Consider the following 15,812-nt stretch of genomic DNA (forward strand, 5'->3'; position numbering starts at 1 on the left):
TCCCTTACATTTTTTCATCGAGTATCACCCACAGACTCAGAGCAATAAACAGACAATATATCTGTGGTATCACCAGATAAAATCGGAAATTGTAGCTCAAGCTCAAGCTCAAGCCTAAGGCCGCGATTCCACCTGCAAGAAAACTTCCGCGAGAAATGTCCGACAGTCTGTCTGACAGCAACTTGCAAGTCTACGTGCAGGTGGAAACGCGGAATTAGACTTGCAAGTTGCCGTCGGATAGACTGTCGGACATTTCTCGCGGAAGTTTTCTTGCAGGTGGACAGGCGGCCTAAATAAACAGCGAAAGTCAATGTTACCCTTATCAAAATTTAAAGAAAATTAAATAATGACAAGACTATCATGGAAATGGAAACCGCTTAGATTGTTGAAATACTTTGTAAATAGATCGCAATAATAATAATTAATCATTGAATTCAAAAATACTTTCTAGCCATGCAAATGCATTTAATTAAATTTAAAAGTATAGTATCTGGGGTTGGCACATTATAAAAAACACACAATGATAGGTACTGAATACGTCACAACAGGTCACAACAGACATGTGTATGACAAAAATGGTGTCCGTTTACCAGCTGGCACTCAATTTATAAAAAAATTGTTTTTTAATGTAAGTGTAGTGTTATGGCGTCTGTTCTGGATTTAATTAAACACTACCAGCATGCAATTGAAAAATATCCTAACGATGAGAAAAATGTAAGTGTAATTTAATGCATTCAATCTAGTGTAGTTTTCCTTTTATGAGACAATTTCGTAATTTAGTAATCCTGAAACTCGTAATCTTCCTAATATTTACCTAAAAATGGCGATTATTTAACATTCTCGTAAATTTCCGTTGTATCATTGTAATTGCCATCTACAACATATCGTTGTATTATACGGTAAAAGCATTTCCTTTCTTATAATGAAAAACTGCGTAATATTATACTGATTTACAGAAAACATTTTCGATAAAATAATTACGTGAAAAAGGCATTTTTAACAAATTCAATTAGTGTTAGTTGTTATTGATTGTTGCAGATATTGAAGTGTATAGACAAACTATTCCACCTTGATGTGACAGTTCAGCATTTGCAAGAGACAGGTGTAGGGCGAACAGTAAATGCCTTACGCAAAGAGCCAGGAGATGTCGGACAGGCTGCAAGAGCACTTGTGTACAAATGGAAGTTGATGGTAGCTTCCGAAGAGAGTGACCAAGAGGGAGATCAAAATAATGACAGTGAGCGTCTCTGATATTAGAATTTATGTATTGTTCATAGATTTTTGTTATCAATAAATATATGCATGCTTAAATGTTTTATGTTTTGTTGTTTGGTCCCTTACTTTTACTGTACCTTTAATTTGCTTTTAACCGATACCTCAAATATTCTCTTTCAATCAAAAACTAACAATTCGTTGAACCAGTAAATATGACTTGGATTGGATTAATAGTTAAAAATAAACATATTTTCTCTTAGCTGCAAAATACAATGGACATGATGATGCAGATTCTGAAGATAGCCACAGATCAAAATACAAGCAAGAAAAAAAGCCATCTGTACGATCTTCACGGAATGATGAACGACACGGGCATATGAACGGTGATCACCATAGCAGTAAAAGGAAATATCACAGTAGTGAGGTTAGTTTCTTTACATGTTGGAATCATAGATAATCGTCCAAAGATGTAAGTAACCATGTCTTTTATTTAACTTTTTCAAGTTCTTTATCGATTCTTATTCAATACAGAATTATTCTAAGTTTATATTATTATGTGCAAATAATATAGAAATGAATATTATTGAATATATTATATTAACTTACATTCAATTATGTTTTATATATTTTCAGGAAGATGAACCGGATGTAAAGAAATCGAAATTGTCACAGCCAAAAGAAAATGGGTACAAAGTAAAGAGAGAACCTGAATCTAGATCGGAAAGATCAAACAGTGAAAGTGAAAGTGAAGATGACTCATCTGATAGTGACAGTGATAGTGATGCCTCTCAGTCTTCTGAAGAAGAAAAGGTGACACCAACCAAGGTCAAAGAAGAAAAGAAGGATAAACATCACACTTCAAGGAAAGAAAGTTCAAGCCATAATCACAGTTACCATAAATCTGAAAATAATTCTGAAAGAGATAAAAAAGTAACAGAAAAACAATCTAAGCATAGCGATAATTCTAGACTCACAGATTCAAGTAAAGAAAGAAATCATAGTTCACATAGGCATAAAAGTTCATCAGAATCCAAAGATAAAGATAGTTCAAGAGAGTATAAGGATAGAAAAGATAAACATTCAGAAAAGAAAGATAAAGAAAATAGATCATCTGAAAAGGACCGATCATCACATAAAGATAAACATTCTGAGAAAGAAAAGAAAGTTAAGTATGAGGAGTCAATAAAACATAACAGTTCAGAAAAGCAAAAAACAGATAAAGAAAAATCATCGAGTAAACATAGATCAGAAAAGGATAGGTCAGCAGAAAAAGAAAAATCCTCTGAAAAAGAAAAAAGACATAAAGAAGAGTCTTCAAAAAAGCATAGTAATTCTGATAAACATAAAAGCAGCCATTCAGAAAAAATTAAGAGTAACATAGAAAAAAGCTCTAGTAAAACAGAGAAACACTCTTCTAGTTTTGAAAAGGAGAGGCTGAAAGAGAAAGAAAGATCTGATAAACAAAAACTAAAAAGTTCTTCAGATCAGGTCATAAAAGATAAACACGAAAAGAAAGAAAGAAGTGAAAATAAGGAGAAGCACAGTTCCTCGAGTAAAGAAAAAAGTAGTTCCTCTAAAGAAAAAGATAGCAAGGGTGAAAAACGTCATTCTTCATCAAGTGATGGGACTTCGAAAGAAGTTAGCAAAAAATCTAAAAGTGATAGAAGTGAAAGTAGTAGTCGGAAAGATAAGCATAAGTCTAGTTCTAGTAAGTCAAGTAATAAGGCAAATGATGTACCAAAGAAAAAGTCTCACACAAGCAGCAATGATAGTGATGATGGGATTGATTGTGAATCAGGTAAGCAGACTTCAAATATAATTCGTAAAATATTCTAAATGCAGAAGAATTATTGAGTTCGTATCGGTTTGTTTGTATAACGTTTTAATGAGGTGATTTCATGTTATATTTTTGCATCCCAAGATAGTTTTTTATAGCTGGTGAGGTACCTCTTATAAGTTATTACTTATTAATGTTCAATTTCTTTTATTTCAGGAGCAAGCTTTGCTGAAGCATTAGGCATGGTCAGTCCGGTTAAACCTAAAAAGAAATCAAGTAAAGAGACACAGTCACCAAACAGTTCCTTCAATGGAGATGTAAGTTAAAATGAATAATAATGCTATATGTTTGAGTAATGAATATTTACTTTCTATGTTCCATTTCTCTAAAATCACACATGATTGTTAATTTTAAATAATGCATGTTTAAATAGAAATTATCTGACAAATTTACAAAAATGTTATGGGAAAAAAAGAATACGAATTATGCATTTTTATACTTCTTCTATCTAAATGATTTCCAGCTCAGCCCGGCTAATCTTCTGGCGCCAACTGCAAAACTTGCACCCTTACCTAATATTGAAATATCGGCGTTACCTGAAATTTCACCAAATTACAAACCGCGACCGCCGCCTAAATTCCTACCACATTTTGAAGAAATGGACTTAAGTACAGTCATGTCTTCAAAGAACCAAAGGTATTAAAAATATTTTCATTGATTATCCAATTGAAATGTTTTCTATCGAGTCTGGTTTCGCAAAAAATATTCTTTAATTTTATATTTTATCAAATTCACTGCCTTTGTGTTTATTATTATGTGAATTCTCTTTTTCAGAACAAAAGTTTTCTCTGGAAATAAAGTATTAGGAAAAATCCCCTCACTGTATGAAATGTGTGTTCATGTGCTTCAGGAGCATATAGACGGTAAATATAATATATTATAAATATTTTTATTTTCCTTTTTTGGTACTTGGCAATCTGATATTCATATCAATAAGCCACTTTTTGAGATACATGTGATACAGATATACAGATTTTGTACCAATATTTAAATGTAATAAAAAATACCCTTTTAATTTCGGTGTATAAATCGCTGAGATCGATTCAAATACTTTCAAATTAATAAATTTAATTCAAGTAATACACACATTACAATAATGAAACCATATTCAGCACTGGAATACACCGGTGGTGTGCCATACGAGATATTGAAGCCGGTGGTGGACAGAGCGTCCCCGCAGCAGCTGTTCATGCTGGAGCACTACAACCCGTACCTGATGGAGGACACGGACCACCTCTGGCAAGGGTTTTGCGAGAAACACTTCCGCAACAAAAAACGGATGGAGATGGAGACTTGGAGAGAAATGTATATGGTGAGTTTTTTTAAACAGGGTTGGTGAATATATAATTATAGTTTTTTATAGTTATTAGATATTAAATCTAGGCATATTTATTAAATAAATAAACAACTGGTGTTGAGGTGAGTTTCCTAATTATGTAGAATCTAAGAGAAATGAAATGGACCTTAAGTAATATATTAAAAATATTTTGCTTGTTGCTGAAAACATTGATTGTTCCATTATAGCTAATAGATGTGGTTTTTATAACCACAACGATATAAATAAAAAATCATTGCTTTTTTCACCTACATTATTAAAAATACATAAAATACAATATAGTAGTTTTGGATAGAGTTGATGTGGAGCTATAAATTATATTTCATAGATAGGTAGTTAGACATATAGGCCAATACACAAAAAATACAACATCTGAGTACACTATGGATTCTGGCTAAATTTTTTTCTATATTCATTATTTCATTTATTGTAGCGATGCCAAGAAGAACAAGAGATAAAACTGAAATCACTTACTGAGAATATCAAGATTGCTCAAGAAGCTAAAAAGGCGCCTATCAAGCAAACGAAAATGGCATATGTTGATACAGTTGTTAAACCACCGAGAAACATTGCTAGGAAACAAGTAAGTAACCCGTTATATTAATAGTGAATAGATTAATAGAAAAGACTCCAAAGTTTTAAGGTTTGATTGAATTGTGTAAAATGTACAAAATTTATCTAGCTTATCATTTACATTTTTAATTTTTACTATATTTGTACTGCTTATATTATTTAATATTGTAAGCAAAAATGGATCATGTAATTTTTACCGAATAGTAAAAGAATTCTCATAAATCTTCTCCTAATTTATAGGTTTTTTCTGATCAACCGAACACATAAAACTTATTTCAGGCCCAACACGGAACAGCATTCGCAGCAACAGCCAGTCCCGCAGCAAGAGTGGCCGCTTTGGCCTCAGCCCCCAACGTACTGAAAGGGGGAAGACCAGCCCCCGTCGCCACTGCATCATCACCCTTCATTAAACCCAAGAAAGCACCCCTCATGCAAAAGGCCCTACAGTTCATGAGAGGCCGAAAACGATGATGACTAAAATTTACATATTTTAGATGTATGTATCATGTCATCTTATTCATTGTAATTGTAGCGAGGCTGCACTTCAAGTTTATCCAATTTGCTGTTAGTAATTATATGATCAGTGCACTTATGCTATTGCAAATAATACCCGGGGATAAAAAAAGATCCACTATACTGTATTGCTCATGTTTTAAATGTAAATAATGTATCAGGCAATAGATTATTAAAATCATCTTTTTAGTGCTTAATATACTCTGAACGCAATTGTTGTTAACGGAAATGTTATTGCGCCCCGGTTATTGTATTAGTTTTAGTTGAATTACTTCGACTTATAAGTATTTCAGCTTAAGCAAGTCACAAATTGGATAAACTTAATTGTTTGTATAGCTCCTTATAGGAAACTAAGATTGAAAAATCATTCACTGAAACTGAAAATTTATTATGTTCTTGCATTTGCAAGAAAGTTCGTCTACCTAGATTTTATAATAAAATCTTCCCAAAATTGAAAATTTTAGTGATACAGTAGTGTGTTTGTTTGATTGACTTTGGCATTACAAAATTTAAATCTTACTTTTATTTCTGAGTAAAACAAAAGGTTTAAAATTAAAAACCTTGATGAATGCATAGAAATAAAAGTATGATGTTAAGTCTATTTATATATCTGTAAAATAATCTAAGAGCCCAAACAACATAAAGAGTAGGTACTTTAACAAAGAAAATTTAAAACTATGAAATTATGTGGATGATATTATATAAATAATATCAATACGTTTTCTGAAGTGTTCCATGAAATGATTTGAAATTTACATATTTTTATATTGAATATTAATTTTAATATACATATTATCTCAAATTTCAATTATCTCTATGTACATTGAAAATACTCCGATCTTATTCGTCATTATTTCTATGTACATTTTTAAATATACAAAAATATCTCCAAAATCCTCTTTGAATAGGTCTAAAACTTGAAAAAAATGATATGCTTATTTTATTTTAATAGGTTTATTAGCAGCTATACCCAAATTTCAAGGTTCAAATCATTGAGATAATATTAATATGGAGACGATACCGCCTACATCACATATGTTCCACTCAACATACGTCATGTGGCGTAACTGCACTCAGTCGCTTGCTCGCTCTTTGGCGCGAACGTCACGCTCATTTTTTATTTGTTTTAAAGTGAAACGCATCAAATATGCCTACGTGTGTGTTACGATATTGCACAAATAATACAAAGAATACGGAAAAGTGCAAAGGAATAACTTTTCATCAGTAAGTAACTAGATAAAAATTTTTAAAACTTAGTTAGAGCAAAATTTTTGGCGGGCGACATTTTGTCATAGATTAAAAATTTAAGATATGACATTGGGTAAGACATTGGGCATGAAATAAGTGTTGTTAGTAATATTTGCTGGCGTATATTTTTATAGTATAAAATAATAATTTTACATATTTAGAAAAGCATAGACTGGTTGTTAATTGAAAAAAGGTGAAATCATGAAATATGAAAATTGAAAATCAATTACTCAATCACCAATTTTTTTTTGTTAATTGATTTTAATCAAGTTTTTAATTGATATTGTATAAGCTACTGACTTGAACGTGTAATTGAATTATTATTTATTTATCTGCACTAATATTATAAAGAGGAAAACTTTGTTTGTTTGTTTGATTGTAATTAATAGGCTCATAAACTACTGGACCGATTTTGATGAAAAGAGAATGCCCATTTTTGGTACTGGTTTTTCTCATGCATCAAGACAACAATACTATTAAAAAAAATCTCGGCAATTTAGAGGCCTTCTTACCATCGGAAAATATATTTTGAACAGGGAATGTTTTGTAAAATCTAATATGACATGTAATTGTTTAGATCCGTTATTATAGATTTAGTGTCCATTACCGGTTACCACGGTAACCAAGCGGTAACTTATTACATTTACTATGGTAAATAGCTAAATGTATTAATATCGATTATTGTTTTCATTGAATTACAAAAAAAATCAATTAACATAAAATCACTCTTTAAGGTATTGTTTATACACTGTAGGTTGTTTTAACAAAGATAGTGAAGTAAAATAATATAAATATGTATAGCTTGGTAGGTAACCAGTTATTTCTTATTTGTTTCTTTCTTCGAATATGTAGTGAAAAAATGATTCAAACAACAACAGCAACAACAACATGTAAACCGAATAAAAACTCAATTGGCATTTTTTAAGTAGGTATATATTTAGGTTTTCTTGAAATCCGTCCCGGAAGATTTCTGGTGCCTACCTACACTAGCCGATGAACAGATAGACTTTGTCTGAAAGCATAAGCTCTACGCATAGATTAAATATGTTAATCGAAAAATAACCTTTGGACGATAAAATGTTACCTAAATCACACATAAACCTAACTAAATCGGGGTTATTTAAGTTTTGAGGTTATTTCACATTTTTCTCAATATCTTGAAAACCCTGTTTTTATCACAAAAAAATCAATTGGTAAAAATCTTTTGAATATCGAAGAACCCTCCAAAACCACTCTGGCATTGACGAAACACTGTACTGTGGTCCATACTTTCATGGGCATTCTCCTTTGGCACAGACAATCTTAAGACCCTGAGAAAGAACATAGGCTACTTTTTATTGCGAAATATGTGCCACGGGCGAAGCCGGGGCGGACCGCTAGTTCAGAGATAAGTAATTAATATTTTTTCTATTCAAGGTTTCCATGTCTGGGCCGTGAAGAAAGGGAAAAATTATTTTTTTTTTCTAAAAAAAGGCTCAATTTGTAAGGAATAAAACTTCCCATAGCCCTGACTGAACCTAAAACACGAAAAAAATTAAATTATTCCATATGACGTCACTATTTACATCATCCTATATTATATGCCAGATATTGTTAGCCCCGCGTAGTAAAGTCAGTTTATACCTAAAATAAATATTAAGTAAGTACAAAGACATCGCATAATCTATGACTGTCTAGCCGTCATTCGCGCGCCCCGCGCCGCCTCGCTTGGCGCACAGATTTTGTTCGTGGTGTCTGCTCCATATTAATATTATCTCAATGGTTCAAATGTGCTTTCTTTAATAATTAAATTACATAATTGTAATTCTTTTTTTATTATACAAATTTCATGGAAATTCATAATGAATAAATCCCAAAAATTTTTTTTTTCGTGATATAATAATTATAATTTCATATTAGCCTGTTTTCCCTAATTATTCTGTTTCATTTTATGTGTTTTGTCTTAATATATTTAAAGTGTGTTCTTTTTACAAGTAATCTATACTTTTACCACAATGGGATTTGTGTGTCAATAGATGATCTGGTCTCAATATTTGAAAATGGAAATAAACAAGTTATTCTGCATACATTTTCCATTTCACTATAATCCCTGATTTTAAGTCTAGGGAGTCATTATGTTCCTTTTAAAGACCTAAGTCGAAATGTGTATGTTATCAAGAAGTTAATATAATGAAATTGGAAATGTTAAATATTTAAAAATAATGTTATTTTTACAAAGTCCATCTGAGATCAATTTGAAATAAAGATAAATGATAAAATATGAAAATAAGCACTTAATTAGTTGACTTCCCTTGTTTTAGGGCTACTTGGGTTTATAGAGAGTAGTTAAATGTATCTTGTAAATGTTTTGGAATATTTTTAGTCTAAAAACATCATTTTATGAAATATTTGTCTAGATGTAATTTTAGAACAATTAAAATAAAGACATATTACTGTATATAAATATCTGGAATTTATTATTTATTTCATATTAAAATATATTACATAATATATCCATTTGGACACTCCAGCAATACTCTTTAGCTAGCCAAAAGCAAATATGATGTAGCTCTATTCATATATTTTATTGACTTCAAAAACATTGACTTCATATTTATTTGTAGAAAGTCTTAAAGGTCTTTTTCTATCTGGCCATTTAGCTTTGACTATCCTCCATAAAATATCCCTATTGTGAATAGGGTCTTTACAAAAAAAATAAAGCAATGTAATGAAACATTGAAACAGAAATTATCCATATTAATTGATGAAAAACAAAGTTATTTCATAATATTAGGTGTAATTTTGGCAAGTAATTTCATAGGCTAATTTTGCACACTTACACTGATAGTATGTTACCCAACCCACAAGCTATATTGCCCATTGGAGGCCCGCAACAAATTACATTTTTTAATGTACTATGCCATCTATATAAAAGAACAAATTAAAAATGTAATAAACAATATGCAGAACAGCTATTGATCTAGTTCTGTCAGATTAAAAACAGTAGCTAAAAATGTTGTTACATTAGTGAGAAGGTAGACAAATAGTAATAGTTCTTTTTTTATATATGTAATACTAGTGGTCCGCCCTGGCTTCACCCGTGGTACATATTTCGCAATAAAAGGTAGCCTATGTCCTTTCTCGGGTATCAAAATATCTCCATACCAAATTTCATGCATATTGGTTCAGTAGTTTAGGCGTGTTTGAGTAACAGACAGACAGACAGAGTTACTTTCGCATTTATAATATTAGTATGGATGTAAAATATTAATTGGAAGTTTCAAAAATTTCTTGGATTTGAATAACAATTTACTGTCATGCTCATTTATTTGATGATGTATAAACTGTCTTTATTTCTATTGTATTTTCTTAAAACATGCAATTATAATAATGTTTTGTGATTCATTATATTTAGTTTATGAAATCAAAGTATGTCATTTTATTTTATAATATTTATTTATTATCAAATCTATAGCTATCTTCGACAAATATTCAGGTACAATACATCAAAATATATTTAGTTTGTCTGTAGATCTACAAATACACAGAAACTTGTTCTATAAGAAAAAACTTTGGTTATTCCTTCTTATAATAAAAAGATATAATTGTGGCTTAATTTCTACATTAATACAATCAACAATAAAATCATACATATTTCCATAAGCAATTAAATGGAGATTTGCAACTGCTATACAATATTTATTATGTGCTCATAAACAAATTAACACCCTTACAATATATTATTATGTACTGCTTTATCTATCACACTTGTATCTTAAAATATAAAACTTAAAAATTAAATATTTTATAAATCAATATAATACAACATCAATATTTCTAAATTTTGATTTAAGTTGTTTTTCATAATCTGTGTTTATAATGCGTGGACATTGGTACAAAGCTAAAAACTTCAGGTTCTTATAATACTCTGATATAATATCTACAATAACTGGTGAAATGTTTTTGATTCTTGACAAGCTCAAACTTTGCAATGTGACTAAATTAGAACTTCCTAAAACTTTTAACAAAATCATTTCTGAAAAATTACTATTGTTCCAAACTTGCAAATGTTGTAATTTCTTAAAATTGACTAAGGATATCAGACCTTCATCTGTGAGGTTTTCACATCTAATTATTGCTAAATCCTTAAGTTTAGAACACTTAGACAACAAATTGAGACAGCAGTCATCAACAGAGTCACCTCCATATATATGCAATGTCTCCAATTTACCTTGTTTACATGAAATTAATTTTTTAATAAATTCTAAATCCAAATCCCTGATTTTCTCTATATATATGTGGCACAGTTTGGTACAATCCAACAGAGAATCACAGTTAGCGAGAGTTAAGCCAAAGTCAGACAAAGCCAGATACTTTAGTTCTTTGAGTTGGTTAAAAGGAAACATCCAATCTACATTACTTGAAAGTTGAATAGAATTTTTCATGCTTAGTTTTCTCAGATGAGGCCATTTTTTAATATCTTCTTCAAAAATTTTGCCAATCCTACACATAACCAATTCTAATGATATTAAATTATTACATTTCTCAATCACATCTTTTATAACCGAATAATTATAAACATATTGGATTTTCAAACTGTAAATAATTTCACTATGGGTTATTATGATCATCAAATTTTTATCACTTACTTCACTCTGCCCTGGCTTACCAGAATAAACGAACGCAAATTGTCTCCATAAACACGGATCACGGGCAAGTTTTCTCCACCTCTTGCAAACATTCTCACAAGTAAGAATTTCCTCTAACGCCAGATATTTAAATATTAGTACTATCAATTCATCAGGTAAATCGTTCAATTGAACTAAGTTACTAAGATTGTCTTCATCCATGCTTCTTTATTACTGTAAAATCAAGAAATATAATACACATAAAAATAAAAATATAAAAAAGCTTCTATAGAAATGAATGCAGAAGAATTATTTACCTTATTCGAAGATATAAGTACTACTTGTTTGACTTCAAACATTTGTATCACAATTAGAACAATGCTGTCTGCTTATCTTTTGCGTATGTATACCTACTCAATTATTGCAAATCATTGTAATTTCTAAATAAAATTTGGCCAAAATTCAAAATTTGTTTTGACAAATCCAAATAATATTTTTTACCGAAATGCTAAAATTCAAATATCAATCCTATGACATACTTCAAATCTGACATTTGACACTGACAGGCGACTGCGTGTAGGTAATAATAATAATTATTTTTTTTTATTGGGTATAGGGAAGCGCTGTGGCTGTGGCTGTGGCGTACCTTTCGCTCTACGCTTGAAGACCCCCATATTGTACTCGTCAGGGAACACAGATTCAGGAAGCATGTTCCAGTCCCTCGCGGTTCGGATAAAGAATGTGGAATCGAACCGCTTAGTCCGGGTACATGGAACGTCCACCATATGGCGATGCCTAGAATCTGTGCGCCTCGACGATCGATGGAAGAACGGGGATGGCGGAACTGTGGGCGGAACGAGATCGTGCAGTTCCGCAGCGCACTCTCCAAAGTGAATCCGATAGAAGACCGATAAGCTGGCCACTCTGCGGCGATGACCGAGGCTCGGGTTATTATTGTTAATAGATAAAAATCACTACAACTACAACACAGAACACTGGTACTCGTGTCTCGTGGGACTACAATGTAGTATGCAAAATCGATTCCCGTGTACATGAGATACTAGCTGTTCCCCGCGGTTTCACCCGCATTGCTCCGCCCCTGTTAGTCTTAGCGTGATGATATTAATAGTCTTCCTTGATAAATGGGCTATCTAACACCGATTTTTTTTTTCAAAGAATTTTTCAAATCGGACCAGTAGTTCCCAAGATTAGCGCGTTCAAATAAACAAACTCTTCAACTTTATAATATTAGCATAGAAGTATATGTCGTGGCCATATCGTAGATTTGCTCATTTCAAGAAATGGCCAATTTAGTTTGGCCATTTCACGAAATATGACCATTTTTGTTTCTTTTTTAAAAAGCGATTCGCTTCTGGCACTCGCCGGCCGCTAGTGCAGTTTTTTATTTGATAGTGATTCAAGAGGAAGGTTTTAGTACTTACATATTTGCTTTATTAGCTTTGAGACAAAGCAGGTGAAACCGCGCTGCCGCGGCCGCGAGCAGAAAGCTGGTACCTATTAAAAAAAATTCTTTACTGTTTTTTTTTTCTATATCAATTAATGTTTGTTAAAAACGCAGCCACCTTAACCATGATTATAATAAATTTGTTAAGATGGCCCTTCTCTGACATATTCATTCGTTGTTCGACATAATACATTCCGTTTTAATTCCGTTACTATTTACTAATTTAAATTTTAAAGGCAGTTAAGAGCGCCAAATACACAATACTGCCGTCCTTTAACTAAAAAGCCGTTAACCCTCAAATGGTCAATTTTCAGTTTTAAATGTAGGGTAACAAAGTTCAAAATTCTCTATCTTTCTGTCTAAGAATCATTTCTCTAGCATTAATAGTTATAGAGATAAGAAAATATTGTGAGCCGTTAAGTAACACAATTTTCGGCGATTCCATAACTTGAAAGCGTCTAACCAACACTACTTCGCTAAATTTTCTTTAAAGTACCTTAACCGCCACATTTAATAATTATTTTTTAGCTTTTTACTTGACTAAAAGTACGTCATCAGATTATACTTGACTATAGGGACGCAAACTGACTACAACTGCTTTGTGATATGCTTTCATATAACGATTCCAATGGAAATCCTTACCTTATTTGCAGTTACTCGCCCTTAACGCTTTTTTAGTTAAGTAACTTTATTTAGGAAAAATTCTAATTACATTTTTTTGCTTAGTTACAAAGCAGCTAACCCTCATTTTTTAGCTAAAAGGCAGTTATCCGATTCTGGTGATGCATCAGTTTCGGGGATGAGTGTGATGCTGTAATTGTGTCGCCCCCAAGCATAGTACCGATTGCTTTTGATTTTCTTTTACAAGACGTATTGTTTCTGATCAGGTTTACTAAGTTTAATACAATCTAGCAACAAAATTACGGAAAATATAACAAGTCAAAGTTACGAAAATTTGGTAGGTAATGGTTACGACAGTGCGAACTTTCAATCGTAATTCTCTGTTTAGACTCTGATTAGTCTCTACAACCGAGAAAGAGGACATAGACAGTCTGTACTATTTATTAATGATGTAATTTACCCCTTGGGTGGAATTAGTAATCGACTGTCAAGCCATGTACTTGAGATGGTGATACAAAAATTATTATGAGTACACTACCTTTGACCCGCTGGCGGGGAGTCCATTTTGCCACTATATCTATTTTTTTCTTTTCTTTATATTAGATTATTAAGATTTGTATTTTTTTAACATGGTAGCAAATAAAAAGTTTTCTATTTCTACCTCCTGCTATTTTACATATATTCTGGTATATTATATTTTCTGGATGTGGATGAAAGAGTCTTCTAATCATTTGATAAGCAACATTATTTATTAAGAGCATCCCACATATAAGAGCTTGAAGCCCTATTGAAACCAGGATGTTTTTTTTTTTTCAAAAGCCTCGTGCACAAGTCTTAACTTTTTTTCAGAAAAAGATTTATGTTTACATTGTTTGTTGTACTCACATATCCGTGACTCGTATGATGGCTTCGCATAAGAGTATTTATAAAATAACGTTATAATTGCAATTCTAGAAGATTTATCTCAATCTTAACCCCTAAATGAGCCTCTGTAATGAAATAAACGTGAACATGACGTGAAAAAAGGGTTAATTTTATCAAAAACTTAAAAGAGTCATTTAGTAAAAGAGTTTAAAATACTTGTTACTCACAGACAGACGCGAAAACCATTAATTTAGATAGTGTTGAAATCCTTAATACTTAAACCTAAAAGCTTTTGATCCTTTTCCTTTCCATTGGTGACCTAGGGGATGTAATTAATTAAAGAAGCAAAGCCTCAGACAGCAGCAAATTTTTAACATAAGTAAGATTAAAATTTAGTACAACTATATAGAATCGTAGTACAAAAGCATCCAAAAGCCCTTAACCACTGATTATAAAGTTTTTGAAATATAAATTAAAGCGAAAGTCATAGCTTAAAAGCAGTTATAGTAGCTTAACGATGTTTTAGGTAAGCATTTTATTAATAATTTAAAAAAAAATCACAAAATGAAAATAAAAATACTAAATTACTTAGCTAAAAAGTCGCTATGGTATGTCAACGGCCGTCTTGTCCAGTAAAAAGTTAAAATTTTCAGATTATTTGCTGAGCTAAACGAGAAAAAGTGAATTTAAAAATAAATTATAACAGTGTCTGGTTAGAAACTATTATTTATATATAATATAATTAAATGTCGATCGATGTATCTCACAATAATTATTCTAAGTGTCATAATTTTTAAGAAATAACGATTTCCATGTTTTTTGCCATTTACTCGAAACTCACTTCGGTGGCTTAACGGCTTTCTAGTTAAAGGACGGCAGAATAGTAATTTTTACTTTTTTAAACCGTAGGACCAAAGAGTAGTAATACCAATTTATCTATTTAAATAAAATAATGTAGCGGCAAATTTCTTTAGCCTGGTCGAACTGCTGAAGTAAAAAAATTATAAATCTGAGCAATAATTGTTTGTTAACCAAATTAACGACTGCAATCTAAAATTAATAGTAGATTTTCATTATGATATGTTTGATTATAATAATATAATATATTATAGTAAAGTTTAATAATTGTTGACTTTAATGGAGGATTTTTTTGTACTCTGATAAAATTAAATAATTCGTAAAATAGCTCATGGGCTAACATGTTTTATTAATTTATAAATAGAATAAAACTTGAAGATATTTTAGAATACTTTAGAGCTTAATATTCAGTTGTTTCAGAGATTTCACGATTTTCGTTTATTGGCATAATACAGAATGCTCTAATGTAGTTGATAAATGGCACAATTTTATCATAATAATACCTTTTACTTTGTAATACAAATTAATTTTGAGCAAGATTTTGAGCCCTCGACGACGTTTGATTTCAACTGTTGAATAATTTATCATTATATTATCTGGCAATAATGTCCAATGACTTGTACATTACCTAGTACTACGCTCCTATTGGTAGCCCAAGAACCATAGACAATACGG

At 31.3% G+C, this 15,812-nt stretch overlaps 2 protein-coding genes across 2 annotated transcripts; one reads left to right on the forward strand and one right to left on the reverse strand.

Moving 5' to 3' along the window:
* The first annotated feature begins 533 nt into the window (after positions 1–533).
* Positions 534–6,172, forward strand: LOC123694880 (transcription elongation factor B polypeptide 3). Its single transcript, XM_045640482.1, has 10 exons — positions 534–714; positions 1,039–1,237; positions 1,476–1,639; positions 1,849–3,013; positions 3,209–3,309; positions 3,516–3,688; positions 3,827–3,915; positions 4,165–4,364; positions 4,822–4,971; positions 5,241–6,172. Exons 1-10 carry the CDS (start codon positions 643–645, stop codon positions 5,430–5,432), a joined length of 2,505 nt encoding a protein of 834 aa, XP_045496438.1. The 5' UTR covers positions 534–642; the 3' UTR covers positions 5,433–6,172.
* A 3,966-nt stretch (positions 6,173–10,138) lies between these two features.
* LOC123694881 (F-box protein SKIP19-like) lies at positions 10,139–11,835 on the reverse strand. Its single transcript, XM_045640483.1, has 2 exons — positions 11,647–11,835; positions 10,139–11,563 (listed from the first exon to the last, which is right to left on the reverse strand). The coding sequence occupies exon 2, from the start codon at positions 11,549–11,551 to the stop codon at positions 10,514–10,516; it is 1,038 nt and encodes a 345-aa protein (XP_045496439.1). The 5' UTR covers positions 11,552–11,563; positions 11,647–11,835; the 3' UTR covers positions 10,139–10,513.
* Positions 11,836–15,812: the final 3,977 nt, after the last annotated feature.

The sequence above is a fragment of the Colias croceus genome, chromosome 10, assembly GCF_905220415.1.
Source record: "Colias croceus chromosome 10, ilColCroc2.1".
Lineage (NCBI taxonomy): Eukaryota > Metazoa > Arthropoda > Insecta > Lepidoptera > Pieridae > Colias > Colias croceus.

Coding starts and splice junctions, on each gene's coding strand:
- LOC123694881 (XM_045640483.1), bottom strand. CDS start 11,551: ATGGATGAAGACAATCTTAGTAACTTAGTTCAATTGAACGATTTACCT.
- LOC123694880 (XM_045640482.1), top strand. CDS start 643: ATGGCGTCTGTTCTGGATTTAATTAAACACTACCAGCATGCAATTGAA. Junction 3,689..3,826: donor ATGTCTTCAAAGAACCAAAG/GTATTAAAAATA, acceptor TCTCTTTTTCAG/AACAAAAGTTTTCTCTGGAA. Junction 3,916..4,164: donor GCTTCAGGAGCATATAGACG/GTAAATATAATA, acceptor AACCATATTCAG/CACTGGAATACACCGGTGGT.